Source organism: Gallus gallus, chromosome Z (genome assembly GCF_016699485.2).
Source record: "Gallus gallus isolate bGalGal1 chromosome Z, bGalGal1.mat.broiler.GRCg7b, whole genome shotgun sequence".
In the NCBI taxonomy this organism is placed as follows: Eukaryota; Metazoa; Chordata; class Aves; order Galliformes; family Phasianidae; genus Gallus; species Gallus gallus.
The window spans coordinates 24,501,949-24,520,678 of record NC_052572.1 but is presented as its reverse complement, the minus strand read 5'-3'; the positions used below and the strand labels follow the sequence as shown (position 1 = coordinate 24,520,678).

Genomic DNA, 18,730 nt, shown 5'->3' with positions numbered 1-18,730 from the left:
TACAACTTTGGAAGCACTCTATATTAAAACTACACTGTACAGGAATATCGTCTAACATGCTTCTGATATGCTAGTACAGAATGAGATTTTTCACACATCAACAGCTTATGTGGCATTCCAGTTTTCACTTCAGCAACCTCGGTAACGCAAACAAGCTGCTTTCTGTTATATGTTTCACATACACTGTAGTATGGCATACAACTTCATGTACAGTCCAAAGGTTGGTTACAGCGTAATATATTTAAGTAAGTTTCCTTAAAGCACTGAAAGTTAGAAAGAACTACAAACCAGGGGTTTTTCTTCATAATTTTTAATACTTTTCACTTTAAATACTGGTTTTAAATCTGTGGTTGTAACATAGAAGAGCCAACTTTTAATTTTTAAAACTTATCATTAGGATCATAGAGCTATTATATAACAGTTACACTCTACACACTCAAGGTACTCAAAAATATGATTCATGTTCTGAGTCTGTAGATGAACAGTGGCAATTCAAATACAGCATTATCTGTACAACGTGACAAAAATACAGGTGGACAATCTGATTAGTTTAAAGAGAATCTGCACAACTTCAGATAAGCCAGCTCAGCCCAATTAACTAAAAGGTAATTTCCCCTCAGCCCCTAAAATGCACCATACTTCTCACATCTAAGTTGCTCAAAGCAAGTTGTTCGGTTTCCCAGACAGGCTAACAATGACTATTGCTCAGGAAGTTCTATCAAGCTATATCCTTACACTGCCATATCCCCAGCCCTTCAAACGGGCTCAAGTTACAGAAACATCTAGCCTAGAGCAAGGGGCTGCTTCTGCAATTCTGCAAAGAAAACCAGTGCAGTATCAATTCTACAGATTCATTAACAGGATGAAAAGAACACAGAGTGCTCGTATTTGTGGCAGTGTCTGGAAAAGGGGTGCAGCTCTGGAGAAATTGTATAAAACCATAACTGGAAGATCCCTTCTGGAAGAAAGGCTCTGATGGCTGCTTGCACACAGGCAGTCCAAGAGGCCCAAAGAAAGCTGCTTTTTTTTTTTTGGAAGAGGTCTTTTAATACTTATGTCTTAATCTTACAACTCCTTCCTCAGTTTTTTGGAAGCCTCTTACAACACTGATTGGGCAGGGCTAGCTGCAGTGAAGTACCAGTGCCTTTATCTAAAAGTAAAGTGTATTCTTTACAAAGAGTATCTGTAGTGTGATTTTATTTACAGAATAAATCGCAAAAGTACATCACATTTAGTGCAAATGCAACTAATGATAAAAGATTTATATACTGCTTTGTAAACTTTCCATTCCTTTGTAAAATAAAGCTATCCAATTAAATTAAGAAACAGTGACTCACCTGTGTTCAACAACTATTACCAGAAATGGCAAATAAGGAATTACACTCTCTTGGACATTTTTTTTCTCTTTAGAAGTTCCCATCAGCGGCTATGGTGAATGAATAATTGTTTTGCTGATTGTAAAAAGATGAAGTACATTTGAGGTATAAGAATTATTTTTTAACATCACTATATAAAATGCTCACTGGTGATATAGTAAACATGTATAAATTTTTGTCTCGTTTGCCTTACTAGCATTACCATATAGGCACTTCTCTACGTATTCAAATTAACAGAATAGTTCTGTAATAAGGCATATTCCATGCACACTTTTAGAGAAAGGCAAATAAAAAAGGTACAGTTATGGAGCATGAAATCCGCGTGCATGTGTAATCGTGTGTTATGTATGGTTTTGTCTCGATAGAGAAAATGAACAGGTAAAAGAACATGGTTTTTTTTTCTAACACTGTGAATATCCCCTTAATCATTCACCAGATCTTTATTAAGTTACTCTCTTATATTTATTTTCAGGCACCTACTATACTCTATCAAATACAACTTTCACCTTTCTTTTGAGAAAAATAGATATCTGAAACTTTTTTTCTTGAGATATACAGGTCAACGAAACACCCAGCAGCCTCTGCATATTTTCCAACTACAGGACATGGATTAAATAACTCAAAGTGAGTACCAGTCTGTGAGAATCCTCTCCCAATGAGCATCCCCAGAATCTAAGGCAGGAAAGTATCTGACATTTAAATTTTCACAGCAACTAAAGGGAACTTTCCAAGAAGATCAATGCATTGTCATAGTTCTGACAGGTTTTGATCAAGTGGCAGGTATCGATGCAAATAGTTTTCTACATGAGCCTCATAGCATGGCTTTATTAAGATGAGGAAAACACATGCAGGATTTGAAAATAATGTACTCATCCTCATTCTAGATCGGGAATGTTGTCCTACGTAGTCCAAATTACTTCAATAAATATTATAGTGTACCTTCTCACAGCTTCAGAAAAGCCCTCTAGATATCATGCAGGAAAGCAGACCACGTATAGCACAGACAGATGATTTTTAGCTTTCAGACAGTCTCTTGCCCTTTCATACAGAATCTTTCCAGAAATCTCTGGATCATGTTTAGTAACAAAAATTCTGTAGCACATTACATAACTAAAAAATACAATAGAAATATAAAGATATCTGGAAAAAAATAAAGCTTTTCACACTCTTACTCCTTCAGAAATAAAGATCTTCATAAGAGTAAGACAATAGAAAAGGCAAAGTCATAAAGATATTGACAGCCCTCAGTTATTAACTGACATTTTATGTAACAAGATGATTCATTATAGAAACCAGCAGCAATGAATTGTGATTATACAAAGCAAAACAAGACCTGCCAGTAAGTCACTAGGCTTTACTGAACTCCTCCCCTCATCCTCCCCCAAAATACCACAGATTTTTGTGCATATAAAGCACATACAGTATGCTATATGTGCATTTGTCTTTTGTGCTTTTTGGACATGCACAAAAACTATGCAATAATCTGAGGAAGGCTGACAATGAAATTCTGCAAGTTGTTCAAAGTTAAAGCAGTAACTCACGTTGGTGATTCAAAGTTGAACGTTCTTCCTCTTCTAAAGTAAGCAAATAAAAATAGAGCCATATACATGTTATCAATACATGTATTTATAATTACACACTGATTCAGCAAGAGAAGTTAGCAGGAGAGAGAGCTAGTGTTAAATATTCAACCTCATGGTGTTGCAACATTTCTTCACTTCAGTATACAAAGCCTAGAATTTGGGCCATAAGAAGACTGTAGATCCTTCGTTCCAGCATGGAGTGCTCTATGTATGGTCACTTCTCCAACGTGGAATGCTCACTCAGTCTTGCTCTGATCACTGGAGACAAGCAAAGACAAAATACACCACTAATAAGAAAACAAGAAATTGTTAAAACTCCATAAATAATGTTACTGCTGCTATGATCACATTTGAACTATTGGTTCATGACATGTTTTTGACACATCAGGTTCACCTACACTATCTCTCTAACAATGCACAATTAAATACGTCAATCAGATTTTACAGGACTGCCTTTTAACAGAAGGATCAGTTGACAAAGACTTGATATTTGACATAACAAATAGAATCTAACAGTAATGTGGCCTGTGTCATGCACAGAACTCACTTTCAGATCTTGCTCTAAGCCAGAGCTCTCAAATACTACTGCGTTGTTGGAATTCGATGGCTTTACAGTCTGCACACCAAGGAAAATTTAGCAAAGCCTTACTTTGTACAAAGGCTTATGTCTGACAGATTACGTGATTGGGAAATATTACACACACATTCATACTAAATGTTGTATTGATGTTTATTATGATGAAACATTTCTAGATTTCATGCTTCTGTTTGGCCTTAAGCATTTACAACAATGAATTATTAAAAATGAGTCTGTACCTGCTAATACTAGAATAAAATAGGTTTTCCAGCTGTTTTCTCTTGCACATATGATGTAAAACGCTTCAGGAATTTTGGATATTCTCGTTTTGCCACTGCCCGTAACACGGATGCTGGTGCCCACCCTCCTGGGTTGACTAGAAGAAGACAGGAAGAAAGGCATACTGAAATACAGAAAACCCTCTAAAAGCTGCATAACCAGAATGTAAATTTGTATTCCTGCAACTTTTTCCAAAGAAACAACAACTAATAATCAGAACTTTTTTTTAGGCCATTACAGCTTGTACTGCAGTGTTTCCGGCTCTTAATATTCACATTCAGTCCAGGTCCATGATGCCATTGCTTAGAAAACTATAAAATAAGGCCACGTGAATCTTCAAGCACTGCCCAAATGGAAGGTGATATGCTTCCAAGAAAAAACGGGAAGAATCAAATTCTTATTTCACAGAAAACAGAAATCAATCTTAGTTTTCCAGCTACTGCTGAATTTGTCTGCAGAATTGCTACAATCAATGTCTTACAAATGATTTTTGCAGGACTTCAAAATATACTTAGATTTTGCTGAACAAGTTAGCACTTAGCACACAATGAGAGTTCAGCATCTGTCATGGAATTATATATTCACATAATTGGGAAACTTTTAAATAGGGAAAAAAACACCTTCCCCAAGAGGTTAGCATTATATCACAATATTTGTACAGGATTTACTACAAGCTGTATCACTCCTACATTGCAAATATTTACTGAACTCATTTTGCAGCCTTCTTTAGTAAGTCATATAATAGATGGTTAAAAAATAACAAGCAGGTGAGCAACTCAATGAGCTTTTTAGCTGCAGGAGATGATCTAATAGGTATGTGGGTCCAGTACTGTAATATGCTGCTAAATATTGGGTACAGTAACAATACAGTTTGGCTTTGATAAACGTACAGTCTACACGAAGGATTCTATCAGTTAGAAAACAAAATATCTAACTATACAGCTTGCAAACATCCGCATAAAAAATGTATTTGTACCTTCTTAAATACTGAGTGTTTTAGCCTAACAAGATGAATCAGGGGGAAAAAAAATGACAGCAAAACACAAATAAAAATACTGAAACTAAAAGCCAAACCATTCAAGTTGCAGATATTCTCATACCCCACCCCTCCACCCAAGTTCCTGTACTTAAGCTAAACAATACTCCTCCCAGAGTGCTACACCATAAATGACCCCCCTTAGATGACTGCTACATAGCACGTTAATTCAAATCTTTTTGAACACAAAGATCACAAACATTGCCCTGTGTTTAACAGAAAGCTGCACTGATTTTTTTCTTGCTAGCACTTAGTTCACCAGAATTAGCATATATCATGAATATAACACTGAAAAAATATGTAGAAAAGATGAAGACTTACCATTAGCTACATATGTAATCTTGCATAGAATATTGTCTCTGCTTATTTCTTTGTTCCCCTCTGGTGGGCTTACTAATGTCTGACATATCATAGCAACATTTATTTTGGCACGGACACAGCGATTGTTCAGCTACCAGAGAAAAATGAAGAATCATTTGTAAGCCTCAAAGTAAGCTTATTTCTTCCTACTTGACTGCTAATGTTTTCACTTGCTATAAAATTTAAGACAACCCAGAGTCTGTTTTATGAAGAATTTGCCTTCTAGCACCACAGCGATGTACCACAAATGCAAGAAAAAGAAGATTTATCAATTTAATTCAACACGAATTTGCAACCCTAAAATGTTTTCACATACATATTTTGTTTTCATTCTTCTGCAACACTTTGTTGAGATAAGGCAAAAAAGCTTTTGTCTTGGAACACATAGGTCACTGTATCACCTTGTTTAAGAAAAACTGTATTTTGCATACCTCCCTCAACCCCCAGCCTGCTTTACATTTGTACTGCAACACCATCACCATGTAACAGAAAAACAGCATAGAAAAATGGAATAGAAAAATTCTTAAAGCAGAACTAGATAAGAGTGAAAGCAACACTCACAGGAGCACTGTCATGTTCCACAGAAAAATTGCACACAATCCACGTTTCAGGATCATTTTCACTGAATGCTGGTATCTTTCTGATGGCAGACAGATATAGCACATCCCTCTGAGAAGCTGGCCACACCCTCTGCAGAGAAATATCCCATCATAAGCTTTTCAAAATGATACAAATTAAGTACTTTTTATACTTAAATAAAAGGTCAAAACAGTTAAGGCTAACAAGGTCAGACATGTTATCTAAGTAAAAAAAAGTTTAATCCAGTACTCTTTAATATGTTTATTAGTGACACAGGTAGCGGGATCAACTGCATTCTTAGCAAGTTCAAAGATGACACTAAGCTGAGTGGTGCAGACAGAAGGAAGGGATACCATCCAAAGGGATCTGAACCAAGCTTGAGAAATGGGCCCATACAATACCTATCTCACAGGATTAAGCAAGGTCAAGTGTAAGGTGCAGGAGTCAGGGCAATCCCAAACATGAATATAGGCTGGATGATTAGTGGACAGAGAGCGGCCCTGAGGAGAAGGACTTGGAACTGATGGTGGATGAAAAGCTCAAAATAAGCTGGCAATATGCACCTGCAGCCCAGAAAGCCAAATGTATCCTGGGCTACATCAAAATGGGTGGCCAGCATGGCAAGGGAGGTGGTTGTCCCCTCTGCTCTGCCCTTGTGAAGCCCCACCTGCAGTACTATGTTCAGCTCTGGTGCCCTCAGCACAAGAAGGACACGTCCCTGCTCATGGCAGGGAGTGTGGAACTAGATTGTCTTTTAAGTCCTTTCAAACACAAACGATTCCGTGCTTCTGTGTTAGTAATTTCATACAGTATTCAAAACTGAAGCAGAGAAAACATAGTTACTGTACAGATGCGTAACAGGTTATGCTGCTGCACTTAATTAAAAAGAGCATTAAGGCAGAAGTTTAAGGCCTTTGAAAGGCAGGAAAACAATCTGCAATGGCTTTTGCTTGTAAGCTACATGCAGAGCTAGTGGCTAAGTATAAATATATGCGTCTGAAGTTTGAAGATGCATCTAGGTCTCCATAAATACGAGGGAATAGAGAAAAAGAAATAAACACTTTAACTAGTATTTTCAAGAGCTACTATTTCAGCAAGACAGATACGGTAAACTGATGGTTTCCAACAGAGAATTTCACAGTGGAAGTGCCCAATAAAAATATAAAAAAAGAAACTATACAAAAGCTATTTTCCTGACATTCAATAGAAGCAAAAATGTTGTTTTTACCATAACACTACAGTTGACACAACAGAATATTGAAGCTTTCTTGTTACGGCATTTTTAAGGTAATACCCTCAACTAGTAAAATTGTCTAAGTAATTGTCTAATTGTTCAAGTAGCTGAGTACACCAGAACTTGTCAACATGCAAGATTTAAGTTTACATGGGTGGGTAGTGATAGGACAAGGTGGAATGGTTTTAATCTAAGACAGGGGAGATTTAGGTTAGATTTTCACTCACAGAGGGTGGTAACACACTGGAACAGGTTGACCAAAGAGGTTGTGGATGCCCCATCCCTGGAGGCATTCCAGGCCAGGCTGGATGTGGCTCTGGGCAGCCTGGTCTAGTGGTTAGCCACCCTACGCATAAGTAGGGGGGCTGAAACTAGATGATCTTTGAGGTCCTTTTCAACCCAGGCCATTCTGTGATATGATTTTATGATTCATATGTACTTCTAGTTGTAAATTTTCTTTTTGAACCTTTTAAATTCCAATTATTGAATTGCAATTCAAATGAAATATTTAGTGAAGTTGCACCAAAACTGTCTGGGGAGAAAAAGCACCATAACCAAGTCACAAAACCGTATATTATATGAAATATTCTATCAGCAACTGTCCCATGTCATAACGGAAATGCTTATGTCAAATATTTGTAGTTAACAACAGCTTGCATTACTGCAAAAAGACAAATGATGAAGTAGTAAGTTTCTTGCTTGTAGTCAGTGTTGACTTACTGCTTCAGTTTCCTCTAGATAACCACTGCCTTGCTGGAAATGATATTATTATAGATAATATTAAACAGCTCTCATTTCTTATCACATGATAGCAGACACATTCACAACCAATTATGCTAACTAGCCAAGCTCAAAAAGTTGACAAAGTTACAGTTTCATAAAGAGCCTGTTCTCAGCTAGTTTGCTTTTTTGAGCAACATTTTTGGTTTTGGCAAAATTTAAGCCACTGAAGTACTTCAAAACAAGCTAGAGTACTGTTTTGGTAGGGTGTGTATACAGGTGAAGTGTAATTCTTACCTTATGTGTCTGGTAAATGATGATTGCATTGTCAGCTAAATTTTCCACAACATGGAAGTTTTCAATTGTTGCTACAAAAGCAGGAAAAAAAAAAATCAGTAAACAAGCATAGATACTAGGTCAATGTTATGAACAATACGCTTGCTGATATGCTGATTCAGACTTGCATTTGAGTCTACAGGGCCTGATGGGATTAATTCCATGGTACTGAAAGAGCTGGCTGGTATTATTGTGAGACTTCTCTCAATATTTTTCAGTGGACTTAGGAATCTAAAGAGGTATAAATTGACTGGAAGCTAGCAAAAGTTGTATCAATTAAAAAAAAAGATAATAAGAAAGACTGGTAATTAGAGGCCTGTAAGTTCCACTTCAGTGCCTGGTAAAATCATTGAAAAGATTTTTCTGGGAATTACTGAAAAACCCTTAAAAGATTACAGTTATCTGTCAAAGCTAACAAGGATTCATGAGGGAAAAATCCTGTTAAATGAACTTAAACTCCTTTTATGATGAGGTTACCCATCTAGCTGACAAAGAGAAGCCAGCAAAAGCTTTTGGTACTGTTTCCCTTCTGGATGAGTGTCCAGCAAATGGCTAGATGAGCAGATAAAACACTGGGTGAACAACTGGCTGATGGGTCGGACTCAAACAGAGTAAATATGTTACATTAGGCTGGTGGTCAGTCACTAGTGGGCTCTTCAGGGAGCCACTTTAGGGCCACTTCTCTTTAATTCTTTTATAAATAACTGAACACAGGACTTAAATGCATACTAAGTAAGCTTACACATGATACTAAATAAGGAGTTGTCACCTTCCTTGAGTACAGAAAGGCAGAAAGATATTGATAAATTGGAGGGCTGGGCAATCACCAACCTCATGAAGTTTAACAAGAGCAAGTACCAGATTCTGCATTTGAGATGGGGCAACCTTGGCTGTATATACAGACTGTAGGACAAGAGGCAGGAGAGTAGCCCCATGGGAGGGTGGTTGAACACTGGAATAGGCTCCCCAGGACATTGGTCACAACACCAAACCAGCCAGAGCTCAAGTATTCGGACAACGCTATCAGACATAGGGGTTTGAATATACCCCTATGGGTATATTCACTCCAACCATAGGGTTGAATTCTGAGTGGTCCTGTGTGGAGCGAGGAGCTGGACTCAATAATCCCTGTGGTTTCCTTCCAAACTGGGAAATTCTGTGATCACTAATAACCAAGCAAGACGTAAGAACAGATTCCTTACTTTCCCAGTCATTACGAACGTCAACATTCCAGAAGTAGTGACAAACTTCATGTCCTGTTACCCCTTTAACAGCATGTGTTGCCTTCAAAGGATCCAAAACTATTCCATTTTCTTCCACCTCTCTTCTGTATACCTATGATCAAATACAAAGAATGAGATGTAGGAAAGAAACAGTCAAAATTGAAATACGAAACAATTTACACATGAGCATCAGCTTTTAAAAAGCTGCAATACTAATGCATGAAGAATTTGCCAAGACAGTTTTCTCTGGTCACTTCTAATGCAGATATTCTTAGATGACACTTCACATTACAATAACATTATTTTGAGAATCTCTACCATAAAAAAAACTAAACTACATTATCATTACGTATAAGGCTCCACACAAGCACAGTAAGGTAGCCGACAGCAGCTTGCTACCATATAACATCCTCATATTTTGAATTTATGTCATTTTAACGCCAAGTTTTTAGTAGGAGAGAATGAAGAAATCCATAAAGTCATTGAAGGTGTTACATAGGGCGTTGCAGCTGTAGTGAACTCTTGTTCTAGCTTAAACAATGTTGTTCTCAGAAGTTTTAACAGCATAACTTACTGAGTGATAGTATCCAAAGAGAACAAGGATATAGGACTGACATGAGTTAAGCATAATCCAGATGTTTACCTTCATTTCTCCTTCTTCAACCACTAGCTGCCAATTGGCATCTCCTCCTACATCTTGTAAGGAATAAGTCATATGGTTTTGTACCATCTCTTCCACCTTTAAAGCAAAAAAAAAATACATTTTTAATTTTTTTTCATTCTCTCGGACAGGCAGTTGTACAGTACTGGAAGCCACATATGAATATGTCAATCCTGAGCCATGCTGAACTGGGACAACAGAGTTCTCTATCCAAGCTTAAGATATTGTACTTAAGATACAGATACTTCTAGGCTTCAGAAACAAAACAATGATTTAAAGTATAACTTAATTCTTTGTGAGTACTTCCCATTCCTCCTTTGTATGCTTGAAATGTCAAAACACCCTACTTCTACCTGAAAACTATTTCAGTTCAGCAAAATTACTTCAGGTATCTCTACGCAGAATTACAGTGCCCAGTGACTTTTGTAGAACAATATCCAATAAGGAACACTTAGAAAGCTGAACAAGGGTGTAGAGGTGGGAATGGTGAGAGCAGGGTGGAAGTGTTGTGGTTTGACACCAGCAAACCCAACACAGGAACAGATCAGCTGTGATTCTCAGTCATCAGCAAAACATGCCTGTTCTGCTTCACTGGAACCTTCGCACAATTGCAAATTAGGAAGAAGACAGAAGTGCTTACATTCAAAAAACAGATGACACAGAGACCCATCTATTACAAAGCGTTTGTTTAAAATTAAACAGTTGTGTGCTTTCCTTAAAGTTCAGATATTTGATATGTTTTAATCCAGCTACCTCATTTGTTTGGAAATTTGGAACACCTCATTTGTTAAAAATTCTGCATAATGTGCATGACAGTGGGTGACAGAACAGGAAATGCCTTTTCATTTGCATTATTATTTTCAGTCTGCAGTTTCATTCTACAATGCTTTTTCTGTCCCTGTCCTATTACAGAATTCTACTCTTCCAAATAAAAATAGAAGCAAAAATAAGGTATACACCACTGAGTAATGTTTACAGATATTGTAAACAATATACTAAGCTTCACCTGAGCAGTAGGTGACCACTAAAATCTGTCACAGCAAGTAATACCACCTGACTGACACAGTTTATCTGAATTACTATGGTTTTTTTGTTTGTTTTGTTTTTAAACTGAAAAGCACTACACTTAACCATTACTTAACTGACCAACAGAGTAGTTTAAGAATAAAACTGAAACAGTAGCAGCAGCAGAGCTTTTCCTTGTATGTGCTGTAACAGAGCTATGTTAATTTATTTTTAATTTAAAGCAGTAATTGTATTTGTACAGTGTACTTTTTAGGAAACGTGCTTAAGATCAGAGAAACAATTTATCAGTCCAATTCCTTGGTTCCTCTTTTTTTTTTTTTTTTTAAGTTAAAATGAACTAAAATAGCTGTTTTTCCCTATCAAGCAATTACTTCTACTTGTCCAAGGAATGCAATACCTACAGTTGTTTTGTACATGCTACCTGTCCAAACTGTATTCAATCTACCTGAAAGACGTCTATCAAACTATACCTGTTTTAGGTACTGCCTTAAGGCACAGAGTCAATATCCACAGTCAATATGGGAGAAATCACACTACTACATCTGTTGTTTGTCAGCTACAGAGATGGTCTGCAAAGATACATTAATCTCTGTGCCATGCAAACCTGGCTGGAAAATTAAGTGGGCAGTTCTTATCTAAAAGGCCTTTAACAACTCAATCTATTTTAAAACTAGATAAACTTGTAAAATAGAAAATGATCAGCAAAACACCTGCAGAATTTAAGACTGCAGCCTCTCTGAAGTAACAACTCCCCCTCTTTCTGAAAGAATACTGAAGAACCAGCTCCTATCAGAATATATATTTTAACTTCCCAATCTTTTAAACAAAGCTACAAGTTCCTAGTCAGCCTTTGGTTGATACCAAAATTCCGTGGATATGAAGTCTAGAAACAAGTTAGGTTTTTTCTGTATCACGTTATCTTGCTTTTCCAAAAACTAAGTCCCAAGACAGGGAATTTTATGTCAATAAAGCCCAGGGCAGGTTGTCAAGAGAAGATGGCATGCTGCTTTTCTCTTCATGGTCTCAGTAGTCTTTCACCTATGTGTTCACTAGCGGTGAAACTCCAGAGAAGATGGACTGATTTCTTAGCCTGGTAGTAATTTGATCCAGGGAAAATATACTGAGATAATTAATGGCAGGGAAGATTTTTGTAAATTAGCAAGATCATTCTTTCTGCGGTGAGTTAGTTAACGTAATGCCACATCCTAAAATACTGGGTGATAACTTCTGCTTAGTAAAATCCATGCAGTAGCCACAAATGCAAATCCACCTGGCTGTCATTTTTAATTTGTATTGATACAGATCTGGTCAACCTCGCATTTGTTTTTAAAAGATTTATTTTTCCACTGTATTAGATCTCTGCTACTGAGGTTTACCATATGGATGCAGAACGGTTTTTGTTGGTATAAAAGACAAAAATGTCCTATTAAACAGTCTTTACTTCACCTGAAAAGTTTTACCTTTTTTCCAAGCCTATCTCCCAACCCACCTCTGGAGAGTGAATGAACAGCTGTGTGGCATTGAGCTGCCTGACAGGTTAAAAAACAACAGCAGTTCTTTTTGGCATCCAACACGGGGCTTGAAGGATTGAAATAACAGATCTGACCTCAAAACAAACTTATTTTAAGCAATGTTGTTCATGTTCTCAGAGTTGTGTTGTGTAGAACCTCACTTGCTGTCTATTCTCCCTCTTTTGCCATTGATCACGCCTGGGTCTGGATTAATGTTATTATTTTGCTACACTGTGTAGCACTGGCTTATGACATAAACTTATTGCTCACAAACCTTGCAGTACTTTCTGCAGGTGGCATGATTCTAGGCTTTGTTAATCAACAGAAAATCCATTCCTTCTATTTGAAAAGAAACCACCAGGTTGTATGCAATATTAAAACCACAATTAAAAAAAGATAAAGTAACATATCCTAGAGGAATTCCTGCTCTGGTTCACAGTAAGATATGGCTCGCAGTAGAAGAAAACTAGCCGCATGAATGTCATGTTTGAACAACATATTTTTGAGACTAGAGAGCAAACACATGATGTCACGTAGTTAACCCAACTTTAAACTATGACTTTCTGAGCAAGCATCTAAAGTAATTTTGTACATTACTAGTGTATATCACTTAAGTAAATTTACATATTCAGAAAGTCAGAGTTACTTTCTGAATACTCAGTGAATATATTGAAAGCTTTCATTAAAAAAAAACAAAAACATTCATATCCACAACCTTATTAACAATATACTTTATAACCTTCAGTAATAAATCTCTAGTTATAGAGGTCAAAAATACTGAATATTAAAGATCAGTATTACCACCTCAATGTCACTACAAGTGACAAGTGGTAAAAAGTTACACCTTTAATTTAAAAAGAAGAAAATTAATTTGAAGCAAAGACCACCTCCAACCCACACAGAACAGGTGTTATTTTACTGTCACAAAAATCAGAAATGCAGAAAGTTCAAGTTGTATGCATTTTTATTAAAGCTACTGAAATCAATCCAACGGTTTCACAAGGTTTGGGCCTCTGCACGAGTGATATGCATGCAAGCAGAATGTAAAAAGACAACCATTTAGCCCACTAATAGAGAACTCCTTTGTTTGTCTCAATGTACTAGTTTAAAGCAAGCAGTGATTTATGTAACAAAAATGCAGGTTCTAGAGAAGAAGATGAAATATAGCAAAGATATGTAACCCCCACTCTACACATAAATACAGTACCTGGGCGCTGAATCTGTGAACATCATCAGAGGCACTGACTAGATCAATGGAAGACATGGAGGAAGAGCGACTATAGGGCTACCAGAGACAGACAAAGAAAAAACCAAGTAATCAGAACAAAGGCACAACAGAGCATTCAGTACCAACTTGCAAGCACAAGATAATGAAGAAAAGGAAAACAAAAGCACCATAAGCAGCAAGCACAGCAGCAAATGCTGATTTCATGCACCTATTATGCATTATGCTCCTCCCGTGAGAGGAGCACAGTGTTTCCAGTAATGTTAAAATGAAAGTCCACTGATCCTGATCCAAGTGACTTTTAACAAAATTTAATTCAATCAATTTTAGTGAAGAAATCTTAAAAACTGATGTTGAGAATTTGTCTGTCTCCTTTATTATCAGTGATAATCTCAAAAGAAGTACAGAGTATTCTAAACGAACACTCACAACAGTGTTTTTTGAGCCAGGAGAAAATAGTCTTCCTCCAATTCCAGCTGCTTTAATTGAATATGAATAAACCATGAAAAGTTACTAGAAACACAGAAAGAAAATCATTCTTGCCTACCCATACAAATTATATAGAAACACCACATATCAGCCAGTATCCTGTTGAAGTTGTGGGAAATATTTTACCTTTTGGACAAATCGATGAGTCCCCACAGCAGAATATGCATCTCCAGAAGGTAAAGATGTAGGCCAGTGCAATCTGACCTTTTCACTTTGAGACTGCAACAAAAGAGGCTTAATTATTGGTAGTTAGTTGTTACTAAGTGTACTATTAAAGAGAGTGAGTCACCCTCAGTCTATATAATGGCTACTGCATTAAAACAAGAACAAATGCCATCCCTGACAGGCCTTAAGTTGACATCCTGATGGTCTTTTAGGTGAATGAAGTATTCATTCACTTCATCTATACTTCCAGGTGTGTTTCTAGATTAAGGAAAATTAACTGGTAACATTAAGGCTGCTGCATCAACATAGTAGTAATAATCATTCAAAACTTTTAGTCTTTGCTAAGAGACTCCAACACATGTAGACTCTGTTGGGTACAGCACATCTACCAGGAAGTCTTACAGTTCTTAACCAAGTCATTATTTTCATTGTTTTCATGAAGTTTAACAATTCTAAGAAAAAGGATACACCACGTGATTATTCCCTCTTGTTTTACACACTTCTTTATGTTCTCATATTCTATATACCAAGGCTGCTCAAAAAGTAATGCTTTTGTTTTATGATGTTGGCCCACAATGTCAGAGGTGGGTGTTGGTGTACGGCAATAAAGGTTGATCCTTCCTGCCAATATTCTGTCACAACTTTGTTGCTGTTCCATAGATGGTAGCAAAGGGGCAGACTGACAAGCAAAGGTATGTCACCAAATTCCTCTATGAGGAAAAAAATTGCACCCACTGACACATTCATTGATGCTTGCTGAATGTCTATGGAGACCAAACGATGGTCAACAGCAGCAACATGCGAGTTTCCCATAGAACAAAAAGTTCAAGATGCAGCCCTCAGTGGGTAAAGTGATGTGGACTGTCTTTTGGGATAGAAAAGGAGTGATTCTTCTTTACTTCCTAAAATTCAGACAAACCATCAGCTCTGACTGCTACACTAACACTGTCTAAACCGAAGGTTGGAACTTCGAGAGTAAGGCCAGACAAAAAAAACAACCTTTGTCTTGTAATACAGTAACAGCAGGCCCCATGTATCGGTCTGAGGACCATGGAGCACACTGCCCATCTCGGCTAGACTGTCCTATCATATCCACTGTGGTCTGGCTTTATGCTTTTTGCTTCCATCTGTTCAGGCTGCTGAAAGACAGTCTGCATGGTCAACATTTTCCTGGAATGATACCATCACAGCAGTTGTAAAACAGCAGGTCACTGGAAAAAACACATAGCTAATGGTGGTGACCATGCTGAAAAATGATGTTTTGTAGCTGTGAATTTGCTCTACCAAATAGTGTTACTGTGCTCCCTGTATTTGTTATAGTTTCCATGGAAATAAATAGGAGGCATTACTTTCAAAGCAACCCTTGCACTTAATGCATCTTATTCCTGTTTGATCCTTGCCACTGCTATTAGCAAAATAAACTTCAGGGCAGTAATGAGGTTTGGACAGATAACCTGTAGCGTTCGGTATTCCTATTTGCACATGTATCTGTTACAAATACATTTTATACAGAATTCTAAGATATGTAAGAATTAGAAATGAGAGATTCAATTAGGTTGACATTTGTGCTGTAATTCACATGAGCTGTGAAATCACCTTCTCAAAATTAGTGTTAAACAACAGTATTTGTTTACCAAGAACTGAATTCTACTTTTAAGAGTCAGGAGATGCACCCAAGGAATGAGCATAGGCCACAGAAGCTTTCCATGAAGTGCACATCATTAACACATTTTTCAAGCATCAGTACCTGTTCTTCCATTTTATCCTGTCTATCAAGAGCAGCTTCAACAGCATCAAAGAATTCTTCTTCATTAATCAGACTATTAGGGCCCTCCTAGAGTATAAGAAACAAGAAGTAGTTCAAAACTTTGGAGACATGAGAGTTCCATTGAAGTCTAATTTCAGAAGTGTATGTATTATGTATGTAACTGATAGAATGAAATTCTTCTAGAGATCTCAATATTTTTACCAATATTCTCAGACTACAATTCATCTGAAAACACTGCTTGTTAAAGAAAGCTACTCCCTCTAACTGTAACAGAGGGGGATAGTAATGTAAACAATGTAAAAAAAAAACAAACAGGAAACTGAGGAAACGTCAACATACTTTCACAGCAAACTTAAGATTTAGTTGACATACATTTCCTCTTAAAAACGTTTACAATGTGTCAGAAAAGTAAACGTAAATGCACAATTAGACTACTTCTGAGTATTCCAGGTAGATTCCATATAAAAAATAAAACAAAATACTGGGAATCATTTACTTGAGAATTCTTGGAAAGAATAGCTTAACATAAACAGGTAGAATTCAGTACAGAAAACTCAAGTTTAATACTTAAATTTTAAGAAAACTAGGCTTACTGTTGTTATTGTATTGTAAAACAAACAAATCTACCAAATCTCAAAAAACTAAAATGGACACCTGAGAGAAGCAGTAGTGTTCAAATGTCTATTAAGTACCTCATCATATTGCTCCTATTTCTCAGGTTCTGATTTTTAAGCAGAAACAAGCATTTGATTAATGCTTGTGAACGGGTCAAGCTCTTAAAAAAAAAAAAAGAATCACACAAACTGCACTATAGGTGCATTGGCTTGTAGTATTTTTCAGCAGATGGTTTATACACTGTAGAATTTGAGTAAATACCTGAGGAGGAAGCTGCTGAAATACACAATTTAACAGCCGAAGCAGAATCTTAAATCACTGCTGATTATTATCATATTTGAAGTAACTGAGACAAGTTAAAAATTGATTCTAGTGAAACTTCAGATTCTAGGACTGCCTCTGCCTCTAGCGTTTCTGTATTTGTATTACATACCTACACAGCTGACCCATTAGAAAGGAGAAGTGTAACTACTCCATATGAGCAATATCAAATGTATGAAAAAATAATCAAAAACCACCAGAAATAACAGTAAATGAATTACTCTAGACGCAAGAAGGACAAGACGAAGATTGAATTTTACTTAAAAAAATTGAGGATAGAAATTTGTCATCCAGTTTTCGGTTTTGGAAAAGTTGGAAAAACTGAAGTGGCATGAATACTCTTGCACGAGCCAAACACCTCGACTTACACATACAATCGTTTAATAAATAAGCTAATCTTTCAAACTCTTGGCATTTTAAAAAATTCAAAGCAGAACTGTACCTCATAGTCTGGCCCTCCAAAGTGGGACTTTTTCTTCAGTTCCGTTACAGCATTTTTATATGCTTCTTCTGTTCTTCTCCTTTTTTCTGTCTCCTGCAAAATGACACCAAAATGACATGATCTTTTGATGCTGAAGGAATGAACTGGCTGATAATAGTACATATGCCAACAAACAGAATGATCAGTATAGCTTTTTTCCCCAAGATGTCCATAGCCACCAATTTTCTCATTTTATTTGCATGCACACACTGTGTGCATTCACATATACTCATACAAAACTTGGGAAGTTAACTACCTTGAGAAACCCTTTCCCATTTTTTTTTTCTTTCAAGTCATGTGCAAGGAACTACTAGATCAGCAACCAAAAATCAATATCTAGTTTAAATATAACTATAAATGGTTATAACTATAAATTGAGGGTCAGATCTGCTAAGTGACTATTTGAACTGCTCAATACCATTGCTTGGGCAGCAATAATAAAGGGTGAAGGGTAAAACTGGTAAAATGCTAACTCGTTGAATATAGTGAGACACTAATGAGTCACTGCATGTAAGCTTCTATCTGTAGTTAGCTGGCATAGGATCCAAGTGAGTCATTTCATGAATTCCAGGCAGAGACTAACAAGTCAACATCATTCTCTCATAACAGGTGTATGACTGTATTGAAGCCACTAATTGTATCTACATTACACATTTTGAATAAAGTAGTAGTGATGCTGGAATCAGATTAAGGCTAGCATTTCCTCGGCAGATTTTCCCCTTTAATGTATATGAGGAAGTAGGCTGAACTTCATTATCTCACAATATTTACTTCTGTCTCAGAAGACATTCATCTGATGATAATGCAATGCTTTTAAATCAGATCCATAGATGTAGAAGACACTTTTACAAACTATGTTGAGCCAGTAAAGCAATGTAGTGAAAAGACAAAAAATTCTTGTGGAGAGTGTAGATATAAAGACATTTCTACTATGGAGGATGCAGAGGGCCCTCTATGGGAGGTCAGGGCTCATGCCAAACATTGCCAGGTCCAGACAGCTCCAAAGCAGACTCACTGCAGGACACAGTTAAGCCCACCAGCCATATAAATGACACTTCTGCAAAAAAACAAAAACAAAAAAAAACAAACAAAAAAACCCAGCCAAAAAAACATCACTGGGAGAGAGGAGGAGGGAACAAAAAGTGAGAAACAGCAGAGGGAATGT

General features: G+C 36.8%; 1 protein-coding gene across 3 annotated transcripts in view; it reads right to left on the bottom strand.

Annotated features, from left to right (window-relative positions):
• The window catches only part of COL4A3BP (collagen type IV alpha 3 binding protein), a 74,478-nt gene continuing 55,748 nt past the window's right edge, over nt 1-18,730 (bottom strand). For 2 of the 3 annotated variants that reach the window (XM_424796.8, XM_040656070.2), the window contains 11 exons: nt 17,527-17,619; nt 16,128-16,214; nt 14,342-14,434; nt 13,709-13,786; nt 9,947-10,042; nt 9,283-9,415; nt 8,042-8,112; nt 5,773-5,901; nt 5,173-5,302; nt 3,776-3,912; nt 1-3,217 (listed from right to left, as the gene is read on the bottom strand). In XM_424796.8, the coding sequence (XP_424796.3) occupies nt 3,785-3,912; nt 5,173-5,302; nt 5,773-5,901; nt 8,042-8,112; nt 9,283-9,415; nt 9,947-10,042; nt 13,709-13,786; nt 14,342-14,434; nt 16,128-16,214; nt 17,527-17,619 (1,038 nt within the window). In that variant the 3' untranslated portion in view covers nt 1-3,217; nt 3,776-3,784. The remainder of the gene's footprint in view (nt 3,218-3,775; nt 3,913-5,172; nt 5,303-5,772; nt 5,902-8,041; nt 8,113-9,282; nt 9,416-9,946; nt 10,043-13,708; nt 13,787-14,341; nt 14,435-16,127; nt 16,215-17,526; nt 17,620-18,730) is intronic. The other variant, XM_004937347.5, reaches the window with a different exon arrangement.